Source organism: Labeo rohita, unplaced genomic scaffold (genome assembly GCF_022985175.1).
Source record: "Labeo rohita strain BAU-BD-2019 unplaced genomic scaffold, IGBB_LRoh.1.0 scaffold_311, whole genome shotgun sequence".
NCBI lineage: Eukaryota > Metazoa > Chordata > Actinopteri > Cypriniformes > Cyprinidae > Labeo > Labeo rohita.
Window position 1 is genome coordinate 21,086 of NW_026129229.1, and position 19,220 is coordinate 40,305.

Here is a 19,220-nt window from a genome sequence, read left to right on the forward strand (position 1 = left end):
CGTAAATTGATGAATAATGAAAAAAAAAATCTCATTGGGGTCTAAATGTTCATGTTCACAATTATTTAACCCCCAAAAGTAAAATTTAGTGCAGAATCTTTCATTCTTTAAAGCCACCAATAAACGCTGCTTGGAAGTGCTTAGAAGCCTCTGTCACCTCTCTACTACAATCGTGGCCCATTCCTTACCTGAATAAGATCACTAATAATCTTTGGTTCAGATCACTGGTAATCTATGTTTTCACATTGTCACTGCTTTCTTTAAATTCAACCAAATATTTTCAATGAGAATTAAATCTGGAGACTGAATAGGCCACTCAAGAACATTTTATGACTGATCCCTGAATTAAGCATAAGTAGATTTGGATGTATAGTTTGGGATGATTGACCTGCAGGAAAGTCCACTGATCATTAGCTTCGGTCTTTGCACCAAAGGCATCACAATTCTTGCCAAAATGGCCTGATAATTCAAAGAATAAATTATGTACTTCATATGGTCATGTTTCCCACTTCCTGCTACAGTAAAACAACCACATAACCAGACTGGCTCACCTCCATGTTTGACTGAGGAGATGGTGTTCTTTTGCTTATAAGTTTGCCTTTTTTTTTTTTTTTGCTCCAGACATTTTACTGACCCATAGGTCTAAAAAGATCCAGTTTTATTCCATAAAACATTCTTCCGGAACTCCAAAGGTCTATCCAAACTGTTTAGTATGTTCAAGTCAGCCTTTTTATTCTTCTTGGTCAAGAGTGGTATTCAGCAAGATGCCTCATCATGAAGGCCATACTTGTCTTTTGTTCATCTTATACTCTGCATATTGAGTGTGTTGTTCCTCCTTCATCTTGTAAGTCTTTGGCTGTATATTGCAGGTTTTTCTCAGTTGCTCTGATCAAACATTTTATGATATTGTGCTTTTCTTGTTCTACGCCCTCAAGGTTTGTCTGGTACAACACACTTTAAACCAAGAAATAAGGCTGCCAGTTGTGTCTCTAGGAAATTGTAATGTTTTGGATATCTTCATGTAGCCTTAGACATTCTAATTTAATTAAACAATTTTTGCCTGTATGGATTACATTTCATGCACACATTGGCATCTGGTGTCAGTTCATGATCTTGAATTTCTGCAGGTTGATAAATTGTGGTGTCACAGATGAAGGTTGTGCTGCTCTGGCTTCAGCTCTGGGATCAAACCCCTCATGTCTGCGACATTTGAATCTGTCACTGAATAAACTAGGAGAATCAGGACTGAATCTGCTCTCTGATGGACTGAAGAATCCTCACTGTAAACTGGCAATACTGTGGTAAGATTACATGAATGTTCCTCTTTGTTTTTTTCCCCATATGGTGATTAATGAGATTAATAAGGGTTTGTTGTTTAAACTTCATTAGATTCTTTTTATTTATTTTTTTATTTTTTTACTTACTAATTTTATGTGTAAGGCATAAACTGTGACTTGCTGTGCATTCAGAATGACACAAGACCCCTCTTGTGATAAATATTTTATGATGAAACTCACTATCCACAGAGTAAAGATGAATGAACAAGCTCAAATACAAGCTCGAATGTTGAGTATTGGGTATAATACAAGGTCTATTTAATGGTATTTAAAAGCTTAAATGGGCTTGCCCCTGCATACATTTGTAACTTACTACAGACCCCTAATATCATCTTAAAGTTTCCTTTGAAACATTCCAGAATTTGTGATAAAATCAAGGGAGATTGTGCATTTGTGGTGGCAGCATCTTTGGAATAGCCTCCTTGTACATATTAAATGAAAACCCATTATCTGCTGCTTTTACCTGTTCTGCATGGGGTTATATTTTTGAGTCTGTAAAGCACTTTGACAAGTTGTGTTGTTTTTAAACATGCTATAGAAACAAAATGATTGAAAAATAACATTGTGATGCTGCCATCTTTCTGAAGTCATTTTTAACCCCCTGTGATTTGGCTCTGAATCTCAGGTGAAAATTGCTATTTTGACCCCCCTCTACAAAACCATGGATTACTCAGTAAATATTCATGACATTTAATATTTTGGCTTTCATCACTATACATATCTATCTTTCTTCAGAAAAAATATTAGCACAAAGTAAAAAATTTGAGCCAGGGACCTTTGGTTGAATGATTCGCATTCATGCAGAACACTGCATTTTAAGTGAAAGGAAAGGTGTGAAGGGCAGACAGGAGAGAAATTAGCATTGTATCTTGTATATATCCATGCTAAGTAAAAGAAAGGATCACAAACGGAAAGAAGTGGTGCGGATCAGATGTGAAGGAAAGACAGGAGAGAAATTAGCTTTCCTGCATGTTGATTCTGTGGGGTGTGAAGACAGATGCCTGTGTGTGTTTGCATTGTCCATGTTTTAGGAGATTAAAGTATCTGTCCATGGCCTAACACTAATCCTCATATTCCCATGGATTAAGCCTTACATTCTGGCTGTAAAGTTTCTGTTGATAGTAGACCCTGAACTGAGAGAGTGAAAAGTGTCATTGTTCTCTACAGGTTGAGTGGTTGTGGAGTCACAGATGAAGGTTGTGCTGTTCTGGCTTCAGCTCTGAGATTAAACCCCTCACACCTGAGAGAACTGTGTCTGACTGGAAATAAACTAAGGGACTCGGGAGTCAATCTGCTATCTGATCTACTGAAGATTCCTCACTGTAAACTGGAGATACTGGGGTAAATCATCAATCTGAGAGTACACACACACTGGTATTCACAAGAAATATATTTAAATAGTTTATAAAAATAAAATGGTTAAGTAGATAATTAGTTGTAGCAGTTTTGATAGGGCTGTCACATCCATATTGTCGGATATATAGTGGTGCTTTAAAAAATATTTTATGCCCTTTTCTGTATTTCTTTATAAATAATACCCAAATCATCATCAGATTGTCACTCAAGTCCTGAAAGTAGACGAAGAGGACCCAATCAAAAAAACAGTATACTTTTATACTGTAGATTCTAGATTTTTTTTCTTTTTTATATATTTGATTTTTTTTCTGATTTATAACACTTTACTATACTATACTATACAATATACTGACCAAAATTATAAATGCAAAACTTTTGTTTTTGCCCCCATTTTTCATGAGCTGAACTCAAAGATCTAAGACTTTTTCTATGTACACAAAAAGGCCTGTTTCTCTCAAATATTGTTTTACGAATCTGTCTAAATCTGTGTTAGTGAGCACTTCTCCTTTGCCGAGATAATCCATCCTCCTCACAGGTGTGGCATATCAAGATGCTGATTAGATAGCATGATTATTGCACAGGCGTGCCTTAGGCTAGCCACAATAAAAGGCCACTTTAAAATGTGCAGTTTTATCACACAGCACAATGCCACAGATGTCGCAAGTTTTGAGGGAGCATGCAATTGACATGCTGACTGCAGGAATGTCCACCAGAGCTGTTGCCCATTAATTGAATGTTCATTTCTCTACCATAAGCCGTCTCTAAAGGCGTTTCAGAGAATTTGTCAGTACATCCAACCGACCTCACAACCGCAGACTATGTGAAATACTGATACCAGTCACCCGGACAGCTGCTGCAACAATCGGTTTGCATAACAAAAGAATATCTGCACAAACTGTCAGAAACCATCTCAGAGAAGCTCATCTGCATGTTCGTCAGCTTCATCGGGGTCTCGACCTGACTGCAATTCGTCATCGTAACCGTCTTGAGTGGGCAAATGCTCACATTCGATGGTGTCTGGCAGTTTGGAGAGGTGTTCTCTTCATGGATGAATCCCGGTTTTCACTGTACAGGGCAGATGGCAGATAGCGTGTATGGCGTCGTGTGGGTAAGCGGTTTGCTGATGTCAACATTGTGGATCGAGTGGCCCATGGTGGCGGTGGGGTTATGGTATGGACAGGCGTATGTTATGGACAACGAACACAAGTGCATTTTATTGATGGCATTTTGAATGCACAGAGACACTGTGACGAGATCCTGAGGCCCATTGTTGTGCCATTCAACCACGACCATCAACTCATGTTACAGCATGATAATGCACGACCCCATGTTGCAAGGATCTGTACATAATTCCTGGAAGCTGAAAACATCCCAGTTCGTGCATGGCCAGCATACTCAACGGACATGTTACCCATTGAGCATGTTTGAGATGCTCTGGATCTACGTATACGACAGCTTGTTCCAGTTCCTGCCAATGTCCAGCAACTTCACACAGCCATTAAAGAGGAGTGGACCAAATAGGCCTTTTATGTACATAGAAAAAGTCTTAGATCTTGAGTTCAGCTCATGAAAAATGGGGGCAAAAACAAAAGTGTTGCGTTTATAATTTTGGTCAGTGTATATCACCTTTGCATCAAATTACAAAAATAGTTAAGGCTAATGCGAGGGTGTTTCTAATGCAGTGTCTGGGAGGAACGGTAAATTTGACATCATTCTCTTTTCTGACTGCCGTTATCAGTCTCCCTTAATTTTTTTTCTTTTTTTTTTTCCTTTTTGTTTAGTTCCTTTTAGTTCCTTTATTTAGTTTCTGTTTATTTAAGCTGTAGATCCTGAACTGAGAGAGTGAAGAGTGTCATTGTTCTCTACAGGTTGAGAGATTGTGGAGTCACAGATGAAGGTTGTGCTGCTCTGGCTTCAGTTCTGAGATCAAACCCCTCACACCTGAGAGAACTGGATCTGTCACTTAATGAAATAGGAGCATTAGGCCTTAATCTCCTCTCTGATGGACTGAAGAATCCTCACTGTAAACTGAAAACACTGGGGTAAGATTGTATGCATTTTTCAACATCTACCTCCATTTTGCTCCTGTAGTCAGTAAAGAGGAGCCCACAGAGGTGAGCACAGCTGATCATAGGATAGATGTGGACCATGCTCAACCAAGCTGTTGCACAGCACAAAGATGGCATGATCATTTACTGTATCACTAGCCAAAGATGTAGAGAAAAATCACACTAGTATAGCATCTTAAAGGGGTCGTCGGGTGCCAAGTTCACTTTTTTATGTTGTTTGAACATTAATGTGTGTTGGCAATGTATGTACAAATCTACCCTATAATGATAAAAATCCATGCAGTAGTTTTTAATTAATCTGTAAAAATAATATCCCCTTTTTCAAATTGTGCCGTCACACCGACAGAGGCCGCTCCCACAACAGTTGATTGACATGAGCTCTTACCTTAGACCAGCTGTCACAGTCCAGTAACTTTCAGGGATGTAAGTTATACAAGAATATCTCTGAGTGATTGAGGTGTTGTGTTGCTGGATGTAATAATGAACATAGTGGTCGTAATTTACTCCCGACATCTGAGCCGCTGAAGATGCAGTGGATTACGTTTGTTTGTGAATGGAATGCGCCTCCCGATCTATATATATACGTCTATGTTCACGCGAATCATTCATGCTCCAGGTTCACTTACAGCAAAAGTGAGTATAAGCATTTTTTTTATGAATCTTTGCGATCACCTTTCCTTATAACATGGTAGTTAGGAAGTTTAGCGGCTAAACACAGCTAAATGCGGCTAATGTAAACAAATCTTTCCACAGAGAGAAGAGAGGGGCGGGGTGAGCAGAGCTCATTTGCATTTAAAGGAACAACCCCTTAGAATGAGATGATTTTTGCTGAGCTGATTTTGGCAAGGTAAAAATGTTGTTGTTTTACAAAACCATTGAGGATTTTTAATCAAAGTATATTAGAGACTTTTCATTAAGACCCTAAAGAATCATATCAACTTGTGGAAAATGGGCATCCGATGACCCCTTTAAGTAAGGAAAAATGGATACTGCATTAATGGAGTGAATTATTTTTATTGTATGAAATAGAAGATATTAATCACAGAGATTAACAGCACAAACATTTTTGATAGGACTAGTAGCCTGTAATATCCAAAAATTAAATTAGTTAAATTAAGGTTATATTCTTTACATTTTGTTAAATAAATTAATCAAGGAGCTCTTAATAAGAAATTTTTGAATGCCCATATTCTGTTTGATGGGTGAACAGGCAAACAAAAAAAAATGTAAAGAGACTGAATTGATGTAAATGAAACTTTACCACACCGGAATTGAACACTGGAAGCGCTTGTCGAAGCAGCATATCGATAAAATATACTGTTATCACCTAGTTAAATAAAAGCATGAAAAAATGAGCATCTGCAGGATGATTTCAAAATTTGGACATATTCAGAGACAGGCGAAGAGATATTCATATGATTACTGTGCACAGAATTTTCCAAACTCAGTGGAAATTGTAGTTTTAGTCCAACGTTAACATTACCGATTTCACCACACTGTGTCAGTGCTTGTTTAAATAGTGACTGCGATGCTGCATTGTGTGCAAGACCTGATGAATAAGATCAGGATGAACATATTTATCCATTTGTATTACATTTTAGTCATTGTTCTATCATTTTTCATTCAGTCATTTCACTGTATGCGATTCATTTATGCCAAAATTCTTCATTAATATTCAGTCACGGTGTCAACATGCCAAACACAAAAAAACTGACACAGACTAAATCCAGAAGAAACATGGCAACGTCACAAAGACACAAATAAAATATTTTGTACATATCCGTATTCCCAGTAAAATGATTATTTGTATTATGTAGTGCACTTTTATGTTAATGTCTGTAAATATCCATTTTATCTTTAATCCTAATATATTAATTATCTGTATAGTATCTTTATTCCTTGAATTTTTGTTCATTCAAATAAAAAATAAACATAAAATACACAATTTTTTTTATCATCCTCATTATCCTTCAAAAACTTTTTAATCTTTAATCTTTAAATCTCTCCAAGACATATTTGACATAGAAATAAAATTTAATTTAAGTTTGATTATATGATTCTGCCAAACTACTTTGTCTTATCGTTTCAAAACAATAGTGGCAAGAACGTTGACTATAAATGCCTCTGAAGTGTGTGCAGTCACTGGACAGTGATTTCAGTAGAAATTATTAAGTTTAAAAAAATACCACACTGGACCTGTTAATTATGATGTGGATTAAGTCTGTCTTTCTGAAATGAACTAGGAGCATCAGAAGTGAATCTACATTCTAAACAGATCCTCGTAGACTAGAAACACTACAGTAAGATTGTGTATCTTTACAATAGAAAGACTGGATGATGTAAAGATGTTACAGATGTTTTCGGATTACTCAAAAAAAAAGGTGATTGATTGATTGATACTGAAATGGGTTTGCACCTTAGACTGGACCTGTTAATTGTGTCGTGGATTAAGTTTCTGATTGTGAAGTTCCTGCCTCTCTGAGCTCTAGATCCTGAACTGAGAGACAGTAAAGTGTCATTGTTCTCTACAGGTTGAGGGATTGTGGAGTCACACAGGAAGGTTGTGCTGCTCTGGCTTCAGCTCTGAGATCAAACCCCTCACATCTGCGAGAACTGGATCTGTCTTGGAATAAACTAAGGGACTTAGATGTGAAGCTGCTCTCTGATCTGAAAGATGATCCACATTATAAACTGAAGACACTTAAGTGAGTAGTTATCATTAAAATGGTTGAATTTTAATTGAAAGTTAAAGTGCCCATATTATGGATTATAAAAAGTTCATATTTTGGTTCTGGGAGTCCCCAACATCAAGTTTACATGTATGCAAGGTCAAAAAAAACTTTAATGGTCTTATAATATGCATTTATTTTTTACCTTATTTGCTCCACGACTCACAAGCGGTTCGTTAAAATGAATAATTTGTCCAAACCACTCCTTTGCATGACACTAATCTGCGGTGATTGGTTCGATGACCCAGTCTTTTGTGATTGGTTTAACGTTACTGCGTGCAGCGAATTTCAAACACGGAATGGCCATCACGTTACTCTAGCCCACGACTCGGTGGTAAACAACAACAACCAAACAGCCATAGTGTATGCATCAACCCAACGCTGAAATGTATTGATAAAGCACTGCAGCTGATACACCAATGTATTGTTTTAATCTTTATCAGAACTTCAGGTAGTAACAACGACATTCACTATTCATCGACACATTTCTAGACAATAGCGAGTGAACAGATAAAGCTGTCAGCCGTTTAGCCAGAGACCTACGAGCTGCGTGGAGCAAACACAACACAACAACTAAATACGTATTTTGCATGATACAGAGTAACGTTATATGAGAGCAACAAGTTTTAAAGGATTACTCCACTTTCAGAATAAAAAATTCCTGATAATTTACCCCCATGTCATCCAAGATGTTGCACGACATAACACACAACTACGTATTTTGAACGATCGCTAAAAAATACAACCCTCAATTATTAATCACACTTACAGGTAGAGGTTCAGAGGAGCAAGCCGGTCCAAATAACTGGGCAGTGATTTATCTTTTAAGAGCAAGCCTTTGGTGAATCCCACAGTGTACTTAGGATACAGCATCTTCTCGACATTACGTACACCACATGGAAATTGTACTGTTTGTGGGCGGACGAGTTGTTTGCGACGTAGAACGTGGGCAGATATTATGCAAATGTGTAACTTTGTGACGTATGGCCGTAACAGAAAAAGATTTGAATTCCTGATGTCTCGTTCAGGCGATTGTGATCCGACTCTTTTTTTTGATAGACAATAACTTTATTTATCGTGCACAGCCTTCACAACTTCACAACTTTGCAGATAGTTTATGTTTATGTATATTGTACCAATAGATATACCGGTAGTGTGGCTGTTATTTTTAATATCTTTTTAATATCTATGTTAAAGACATTGCTCCTGATGCAGGTGACTCTCATGTACATCTATACGCTGACGATACTATTATTTATGCATTTAGTTCTTCCCTGACTAATCTTTATTGCAGGCCAGTTTCACTCGCATTCAACATGCTTTCTCTAGTCTTCATTTAGCTTTAAATACAAATAAAACTAAATTTATGGTTTTTAACAGAAATCTTCCACATGTTGAGTATCCAGCTAAAATTTTGACATTGGATGGCTCTGAGATCGATTATGTTGAATGCTATAAATATCTTGGCTTCATAGCAAACTGTCATTTGAAACTCACATAAATGTACTGCTCAAGAAGGCTAAAACAAGTATTGGTTTTCTTTATCGTAACAAATCTTCTTTTATGCATACTTCAAAACCGCTTTTGGTTAAAATGACAGTGCTTCCAGTTCTGGATTTTGGTGATATAGTTTACAGGTCTGCCTCAAAAGCTCTCCTTCATAAATTTGATGTTATTTACCATGCTGCACTCCACTTTGTGACTTTAGCTGGAATTTAACACTCACCATTGCCACTTGTATTCCTTATTGAACTGGCTTTCTCTTCATTCTCGTAGACAAATTCATTGGTTTTTGTTTATTTATAAAATCCTTATTGGGAAAACACCATTATATTTATAGTCACTTCTTAATATTCATAGTACAAGTCGTAATCTGCACTCTAGTAGTTTTATTAATTTCACATACCTAAAGTTTGTACCTCTTTTGGTCGTTATTCCTTTCAGTTTTCTGCTGCCAATGTTTATAATTGTGTTATGTGTTTGTAATTGTATAATGCCTTTATTGTTTTGTACCTGCATTTTATGCTGCCTCTTGGCCAGGTTGTCATTGTAAATGAGAACTGGTTCTCAATTGACTTACCTAGTTAAATAAAGGTTATTATTATTATTATGTTATGTGCTACTTTCATATTGTTGTTTAAGATGTACTTCATATTACAGTCCTGCAAAGATGACAGAAAATTTACTCATGATTAAAGCAGACATAGAATGAGGGTCACAGTCCTGTAGAGTTTAGCTCAAACCTGCTCCAACACTCCTACCATTAGTTTTCAATCTTGATTAGGTGGTTCAGGTGTGATTAGTTAGAGTTGGCACTAAACTCTGCAGGAACTGAGTTTGACATCCCTGGCTTATAGTAAGAATAAATATTGTTTTATTTCAAAACAATACAGTATTTTGCTTGTATCATTGACTGTGTTTCCATGTGCACTAATAATGTGATTTTTCCAGTAATTAGAGTAAGGATGTAATTGCAGCAAATGTTTACCTGACACAAGCAAACCTCTTTACTCCAGTTAACATGCAATTTTCATTATTCTGATAATTAGATTAGAAGTGAGGTCATTTCTACTATCATTTTTTGCATATCTCACAACACAAATGATGAACTTGTACATTAGGCATGTTACTGGCCACTGTCCACTTACATCAAATGCAAATCATGAGTAAAGGAATATTGTAAGGTTATTCGGCGCTGTGGTAAACATTGCAACATTGTAGTCTCACAAAGTTCAGTTATAATCAATGAATCTATAGCGCATAATGATTCTGTTATTTACATTGTTCCTGATTTAAAATGAGAGGATTCGCAAGTGTGCAGAACAAAAGTTTTGAGCATTAATGGATATGCTTAAACTTAAAAGCCTCCAACTGGCCATTGCATTCAAGACATCAACAGATATGTCTGTGATTGGCTACACTGTTCAATGCTGCAAAAATATGTTATAAATAGAAACCTTTGAAGCTCTTTTCAGCGCTAACACAACTATGTATTGGAGCATGGCAAACACATGCACACTTCCACCAGAGCTGTAATAATCAGCTTAATCGCACTGTTACCATCTGACCAAAGTGCATGTGCTCGTATGTACAGAGATGTGATGTGTGTTGTTTAAAACTCACTTAATTAACTGTTGCTGAACTTGCTGCCACACGTCTCTGCTGTAGTGGCATTGCTGTCATATTTCAGTGTTCATCAAAGTGCCAAATAACCATATTACATGCTTAGGTGTTGTGTATTTTGAAAGAATGTCAATTGCAATAGAAGATAATTGTAAATATTGATCACTACTTTTGTTGTCATAAATAAAATTGACCGAGTTACAGAAAAAGGAAATTAATACAGGAATATGGATAAGGGCCTTGGGTCATTATTCATGGTGGTCTTTATGATTTAAAAGAGCTTTAAATCACAGTTTGTTTGTTTTTTTTTTTGTTTTTTGTTTTGTCTAATAGTGCAAATAGTATGTTATATTTCATTGGAAGTTGATAATGCAGTAATATAACACACATTTGACTGTCTGTGTTTTACTTACAGGTTTTAGATGTTAGTCTGACCTTTTCTGGATCAGCTGATGGTAAATAAAGAGCCACTGCAGACAGACATCACATTCATCAGAATCAACAGACACAGTGCCACATCTTGCCACCCAGTCTTTGATCCCAAGTCAAACAAGGGAACTTTTTTCTTCAGAATAGGCATTTGTACTGGTACCTCATTTTACAAAAAAAAAAAAAAGTTTTATGTTAAAGAAATTGTCATGATGATTTAATGTCTTGGACTTGAGCAAATGCTCTTCTATAGATGTCTACCAGATCAAGTTTACTGTTTTTCTCCTTTCAAAATATGTTCTGCCTCTACTGATTGTGGAGAGATCAAAACAAAACAACGGTCATGAATTTGGCATACAAAACAAGGATTTGCAAAGAAAATTGTCTAAGGATTTCGATGGAAGCCAAGAAAAGACTGGTTTTCCTTAGCTAAAGTAAAGAAATTTTGCTTCTTTTGCTAGTGTAAAGAAACTTTAGTTTGTGTAAGACTCACCACCGCATGCGCAATGTCGACATCTTATGTCATCCGCCCGGAAGAGCTTCTGTGTACAACCAGTTGGCGCAAGGTAGAATAAAGTGATTATTACATTTTCTTTACGTTCTTACAAAAATGCATCAATTCACTACAGGAGGCCTTTAATCACTTTAATCACTTTTTATTATGGATGGATGCACTTTATTGGACTTGTTTTGAACTGATGAAGAGAAACACCTGCCCGACCAATTCTAAAGTTTGTAAATGCCAGGATAATTTTTAATATAACTCAGATTGGATTCATCTGAAAGAAGGAAGTTATATACACCTAGGATGCCTGGAGGGTGAGTAAATAATGGGCTAATTTAAATTTTTGGTTGAGCTAACCCTTTAACTTTTTCTCCCACACCCCTTGTCTGACTGGGTGGGGTGGAGGAAGTGTGCTTATTTCCACTTAGAAACACTTAAAAATTCACACCTCTCACCCCTCCCTAACATATTCTTTAACTGTCATGCAATTACTGCTACTAATTTTGCCAAAATAATTTTGGTATCATGTATTATCCTCCAGGTCAACTGAGCAACTTCCATCAAAAGATAAATGTGCTGCTGTTCTTGTTTCTTAATTTTTGACATCCTACTATGTCTTCAACATCCACATTAACAAACTGCAAGCAACTGATTTCCCAGCTCTTCTGGCCTCGTTCAGCCTTACAACAAACCTTACCACACACAAAGCAGGCAAGCAGCTAGACCTCATTCACACATATAAATGTATTGCTGTCAAGCATTTTGTTACTCCATCACATTTCTTTTGTCACTGTCTCTTTATGTTCATCTCTGACTTCTCTTGTTTCATTCCACTGCATCCTCCACTCTTTCTCCTCTACATGCTTCTGCTCTATGGTGTTGGCATCCCTTCTCTCCACTAACCTTCTATTCTCTTGATGTTAATGCAGGGTCTGACACTCTCTGCTCCACTTTAACATCCTTCTCTTGACAATATCTGTCCTCTCACCTCCAGTCCAGCATGTGCAACACCTTCCAATCTCTGGATCACAGATGCTCTTTATGACCATCAATCAAGTTCAGAACTGCTGAGAGGAAATGATACAAGACAAAAGCTGGGACGAGCTGGGCCCGTATTCACAAAACATTTAAAATTACCAGTAAGAGTTCTTCTAAATAGCAGTAAAAGTTTTCTCTTAAAACCTATTCACAAATTGCTGCACAGACAAACTTTTACTGAAGAATAGAGAGAAATCTTAAGCCAAGAATAAGGGTGGAATAATGATGTCAGCATGCTTGCTAACTATGCACACAAAAATCACCAAAACCTCAGACGCCTGAAAACTATTCACAACATTCTTATCTCTACTCTATCCTCCTTCTTCACCTACTTTCACTTCTTGTCTGACTGCTAATGACTTTGCAACCTTTTTTACTGATAAAGTCATAAAACAGTCTGCACCACATACTTTTGTCACTCTTTTGTTTACTTAATTTTGGTGTGTCAGTCTATTTAATTACTTAATATGAAACATAATATGAAACTCAGAAGTTGTCTTCATTTAACATTTTACTTTATATTTATCACTAGCAGGACAAAACACAAACGTTTCAGTTCAAGTCCTTCCTCAGATCGTTGAAAGAAGGTGGTCTTTAGCTCAAATACTTGTGGTTTGAATCATCAACAATTTCTCTGACCCACAGCCAACCTCCATCCACACACATTATGCCTTTTTTTTTTCCCCCTCTTCTTATGAAGATCAGTGTCTCAAACGTTTTCTGTGCCAGTCATCCTTCCAACTTGTAAGATTGCAGATTTGTGTTTTAAGCCCTAATTTAAGTTTACTGATGTTTAGAAACTGGAAAATCTGTTGATTTGGGCACTCTTGTGTTACCGTTTCATTAATTTCAAAAAATAAATTTAGTTGAATATTTGAGGAATTGTTATTTGATTTAGAAAGCTTATGGTACTTTTAATGTGATGACTTGCTGTAGTTGGAAGGAGGACTTTTGTTTTGAGCTGAGCACCTGAACAGAGGCAGGCCTACTGGAGTAGAAACAAGAAAGCATGGAAGAAACGGTTCACACTCTGAGAGCAAATGATATGATTAAAAAACTGTTTCTTCTGGAGGATTCCCTGTTTTTGGACCTTTTTCCTATATATTTTTGGCTTCTCCAATGAGATAATTTGTTTATGGATACTCAAGAAGAATGTTTTTGATGTCTTCAATCAATTTCACCCCATTATTGGACTACTGTTTTAAAGGTTTCCCCTTTCCCTCTTGTCTGGACATTCCGTTATGTTGTTGTTTTCTTCCTTGTTTTTTTTTTTTTTCCTGAGGATTTTGCTAATATACCTTGAATGTTATCCCACCTATGCCTGTCTGTGTGTTTTTATTCTATGAGAGAAGCATTTACTTATTGTTAAGAGTTTTTCAGACTTTGTGCTAAACTCAAAATCATCCATCCTTATCCTACTGGATCGGTCTGCTGCATATGACTCTGCAAACCACCAGATCCTCCTGTCTACCCTTGCAGATTTGGTCAGTGGTTGCCTCCCATAAAGACCTTTAAGGCAGGGGTGGCTCTAGAAAATTATTTATAGGGTGTCATGGGGTTTCTGAGGGGTGGCAACACCCGAAGCAAGCTCCCATGCATAGTTTTTGGGGATTTATAATCTGACATACACAGTTGTGTTCACAAATATTGCATTACAATTACGCAATCATCTATACTGTTTAAAATGAAAAATAAATAACATTTCAATATCCATGGCACCAAGTCAATAAACAATATATATATACATAACTTCAACAGGTTAAAAATGTTTCTGAGCTTGTCTATCCTCCACATGACTCCCCAAATCTTGTCTCCTTCACTCTCCTGTATGGTGGCCACTCCACCATGCCAAGCACAGTCAGTGCAGTCGCCTGAAAGACCATGGATATTGAAATGTTTTTTATTTTTATTTTCATTTTTTTTTTATTATTTTGTTTTATTTTAAACAGTATAGATAATTACATAATGGTAATGCAATATTTGTGCTCACAACTGTGCATGTCAGACTATAAATCCCTAAAAACATACTTAATTCACAATAGACACTAGTCCAACACCAAACATTACTCCATTTTACTATTTACATTTTTCACCAGTATACTTTTTTTTTTTTTTACAAGTCCAATCGAACAGGTAGTTTTCTCACACAATTAGGTCTGCGTAGGATTGGACTATCAATCTTGAGTAAAGATTAATCAAGTTCAGAGGACTGTTCAGAGAGCTGAACCTCAGAAGGAGACACAGCAACAGAGGGCTTTTCTGGAGATGGCGTCTCAACTCCATCGGCACATCCAAGGGAGACAGTTCTGTGTTTGACTTACAGATTTCGGCAGACTTCAGCAAACTCCTCCAATTTCTCCGTAGCATTTGCCCATCTTCTGTTTGAACAAGATATGACCTTGGATTTACATCTTTTAGGACAACAGCTTCTTTTCTCCATTCTGTTGGCTCCTCAACTCTAACCACATCTTGCTCAGAAAGATGTATTAGTTGCCGAGATCACTTGTTATAATACTCTTTCTGTTTCCTTTTCTGATGTTGCATCTCTTCCAATGTCAAACTTTTGTTTTCTCTTTAGAAGGAGAGCTTTGGCAATGTGCCACAAAGTTTACAGTTCATCAGTAGTTTGGCAGGAGATAACCCACAACCAAGTGGGGAGGAACGATGACTCAACAATAAATATTAATCCGAATTGCTTCAAGAGTCTTTTGAACTCACCTTGATCTTCAATGTGCACCCCTTTTTCTGCTTTTCCATTTGCCCTTGGATAAAGGGGGCTAGATGTTGTATGCTTAAAGCCATATTGTTCTGCAAACAGCCTGAATTCACAACTACTATACTGAGGACCATTATCACTTTGCACAATGAAGAGAATTCCATGCCTGGTAAAAATTTGTTTTATGTGATTAATCACATTGCTTGTTGTGGTATAATGAAGCTGTTCAACTTCAAGATAATTGGAATAATAATCAATAACTACCAAAAACCACAGATCCTTCATCAGCAATCAGCCAATCAGCATTGGTTCTTTTGCCAGCTTATAGTGATGACTCAAACAGACATCACACTTACTGATTAGTTCTTCAATATGCCTATTAATTCCAGGCCAATAAACAGCTTGTCTTGCTCGTCGCTTCCACTTTTCAATACCACGATGCCCTTCATGTATACGATGAAGCATATCTTGATGCATTGATATTGGAATGACAATTCGATTGCTTCACAACAGCAAGCCATTACACACACTCAGTTCTGGAAAATATTGTGAGCACTTGCCTTTAATCCATCCTTGCTGAAGAAGAACAGTCACTCTCTGCAATTCAACATCCTTAGCCGTTTCGTCCACAATAAGTTTTAACATCTCATCTGAGAATGGTAAAGATGAAATCACTGTATTCACATGTCCTTCCACTTCTTCACTGATGTTACTGCTCTCTGACATTGGCGCTCGTGACAGCACATCAGCCACAATGATATGCTTCCCAGGTGTATACACTAGATTTAAATCATATCTTTGTAACTTCATCATCATATGTTGAATTCTGGGTGACGTATCATTTAAGTTCTTCTGAATTATCAATTTTAATGGCTTGTGATCCGTCTCTACTGTAAAAGTAGGTAATCCATAAATATATCCATGGAATTTTTCACAGCCAAATAGGACACCCAAGGTCTCTTTTTGAGAGTACCTTTTTCAGTTTCCGTCATGGATCGAGAAGCATAGGCAACAGGTTTCCAGGAATCTCCAACAGCCTGAAGCCTGAACAGCCTGTCTAATTTAAAAGGTAATATTGTCCCATTAGCCACAAGAGGAAAAATCCACATAGACAACTGCACAGAATCCTCAATGGACACACTTTTTGCCTCGCCTACAGTATCCTCTGTAGACACCATCTGCACATAAAAGGAATCACTCAAGATGGCTGTCTTGTGACAGGGTGAATCTGTCTCTAGGGCAAATCTAGTTGTCATGGTCTCAGCTGACATTCAGAGAGGTTGTGGTTGTCTCTAGGTTCTGATCCATCATCTGGTCTGGATACAGACTGGATCTGGTTAATTAACATCATTCAATTAAGCAGAAAAATGTTAAGGTATTGATTACATATTGTGATCATATGATAATTTTGCAGTTTTGCATGCTAATTCAGAGTTGGGATCATCTGAAGTTTTTGCAGGGATTGTTGTCATCTCTTTACAGGTGTTAGTGAGGTTGTTACAACTGAAATGAAGATAACTAGAATATTTCAAAGTTATATTACATGTAAAGAGGCCCCCGTTCATTACATATCACTTATAAAATTGAATATGTGTCATATTTTCAGTTTAATAAGTCTGCAATAAAGTACATAATAAAGCTTATCCTATTCTAATTGATGTTTAGGAGAGAGGTATCCTATTCATGTGAAGTGCCAAATGATTATAAGGGTAGTGATGTATACTGTCTCTTGGAATATTAGCCATATATGTCATAATTTATCATCACATTATCATATGTTCAACATGAAAAAGTTGTGGTTGTCACTGAGTGGTTGTCACAGGACAAAAGACGGTATGGAAACTGGAAAAGGAAGCTGAGTCTGTAAAAAAGTTACAGTATGGTTTATTTTTAATTGTTAAACACTTGTCAAAAACTTTGTCACCTTGTAAATGTAAACATGCCACAAATGTTACATATATATAGCTAATATGAATTGTATTAAAAATACCTTCCTGTGTTCATCACAAATATTACAGAGTTTGGCTTTTGAATCTGTTCATCACGTTTTCTACTGTTAGAAACACAAGTAGTCTGACGAGAGCCCAGGATGTAGTATGTAAAAAATGAAAAGCAGGAGTCATGAATTGGTCTAAACAGAGATCCGAGCCTATGCAAAATGTTTATTTCAGATCAGTCATAAATCAGTTATATGTCCAGGGAAGAGGATACAGAGGCATCAGAGCAATCAAGAGATCTCAGAAAATAATTGTAAAAAAAAGTGTAAAATCACTTAAACTCAAGCCAAAGCATCTGTTCTTTTTTTTTTTTTTTTTCTCTTTAATATTAAGTAATAACTCAGAAAATGAATAATTTGATTAGGAACAATAGTAAACTTCAGATCAATTAATAAGCCTTGTCAATAAAAACATAATGGACTTTGCAATTCTTGTTTGCTTAGGTAGTCTACCGCTAATTTTAACTTAATCTATATTTGTTCATTAGAATACATACGACAGCACACCACAGACGCAATGTTATGCAGAGATATTAAAAAGAAAATACTTACAGTTTTACTTCAGTTCGTTGAGGCGTTTGATCATTCATTGCAACGACTGTCCCATGTTAACGTGGGCGTGGTTTGTAAGCGTGACATGAGAGCATGGCAAACTGCGTGAAATCAGCAGGCACCAACACGGCGAAATCAAAGCGCTTTATTTTGCATACCAAGTGTATACAACTGGTGAAACGCGTTTTTAAATCTATGATCTGTGCAATTTCGCATGTGACGAATCTGTCGTCGTCTAACATCTGCTGAAATCCAGGGAAACATACCTGCGTGCACGCGCGCATCCCCAGTTAACATGATCCCCAGTTGGTCCATAACACCCAGGGGCGTCGCTAGGGCTAATCATTCGGGGCTCGAGCCCCGAAAGTTTTTACTCCAGCCCCGAATGTTTTTTTTTGTATGGCCTTATGATTTCCACGGAATTTGTCAAAGATTGAATGAATTAATCAAAAGTTGGTCATTAAACTTAAATCAAGTAGCGATATGGACTAGTATCTGTAAATATTATGCCGCAAAAGACTATTTAAATATGAATCCTGCATGTTCTGCGTGTCTTTTTATGAATGAACGGCGCGCATACGCTGTTTCGTTTTCTACACATGTGATACTCGCACGCGCAGTGATTTCAGGGTCTGCCGTTTCATAACAGACATAAAGGACATAAATACATTAACAACATCTCCAGAACTGCTCTGAGAGTCACTTCATGAGCGTTTCACTGTTTCATTCGAGAAAAACAAGCGTCACATATACACACAGAAATGTAAAGGTATTCACGGCAACCCGTCAAAGTAAAAGTTTGGTTTAACTTTATTAATCATGCAGTATAATGTATGTGCCTACTACTACTACTACTACTACTATTAATTAATAAAAATTTATTTTAAAAAAATCACACAATATTTCTTCCATGTTTTACATTTTAATAGTAAATCCCCTTTATTTGCCAAAAATAAAATATAATTTTCATTAAAAGATCAATTAAATTAATATTTTATACTGCATTTGATAACCAGGAAAATACACAACACAGAATTCCATAAGGCTATTGTAAAAATAAATAAAAGTTGTTTTTAAACATTCAAATAAACAGACATGCTAAAACATATTTGGTAACAATAAAACGTAAAGTCAGAAAAAATAAAGCCTTTCAAATTTCCTAAACGTAATTTTTCTTAACTTTTGATAAATTGACGGTAAATTGTATAAGATGCACATGATTAATTACATTTTGATTAATACAACTAAATTTAACTATTAAAACGAAGACCAGAAAAATGAAAACAGAAAACAGAATTTGAAGGAAAAAAAAAAAAAAAAAATCGGAATCTGGGGAAAAAATAGGTCCCTATTTTTGCATGCAACTACAT

At 36.5% G+C, this 19,220-nt stretch overlaps 1 protein-coding gene across 1 annotated transcript in view; it reads left to right on the forward strand.

Moving 5' to 3' along the window:
- LOC127160273 (uncharacterized) overlaps positions 1 to 19,220 on the forward strand; it is a gene marked incomplete at its 3' end in the record, with an annotated part of 72,966 nt that overhangs the window by 9,946 nt on the left and 43,800 nt on the right. The window contains exons 7-10 of the mRNA XM_051102935.1: positions 1,128 to 1,301; positions 2,505 to 2,678; positions 4,562 to 4,735; positions 7,294 to 7,467. Of these exons, the coding sequence (XP_050958892.1) occupies positions 1,128 to 1,301; positions 2,505 to 2,678; positions 4,562 to 4,735; positions 7,294 to 7,467 (696 nt within the window). The remainder of the gene's footprint in view (positions 1 to 1,127; positions 1,302 to 2,504; positions 2,679 to 4,561; positions 4,736 to 7,293; positions 7,468 to 19,220) is intronic.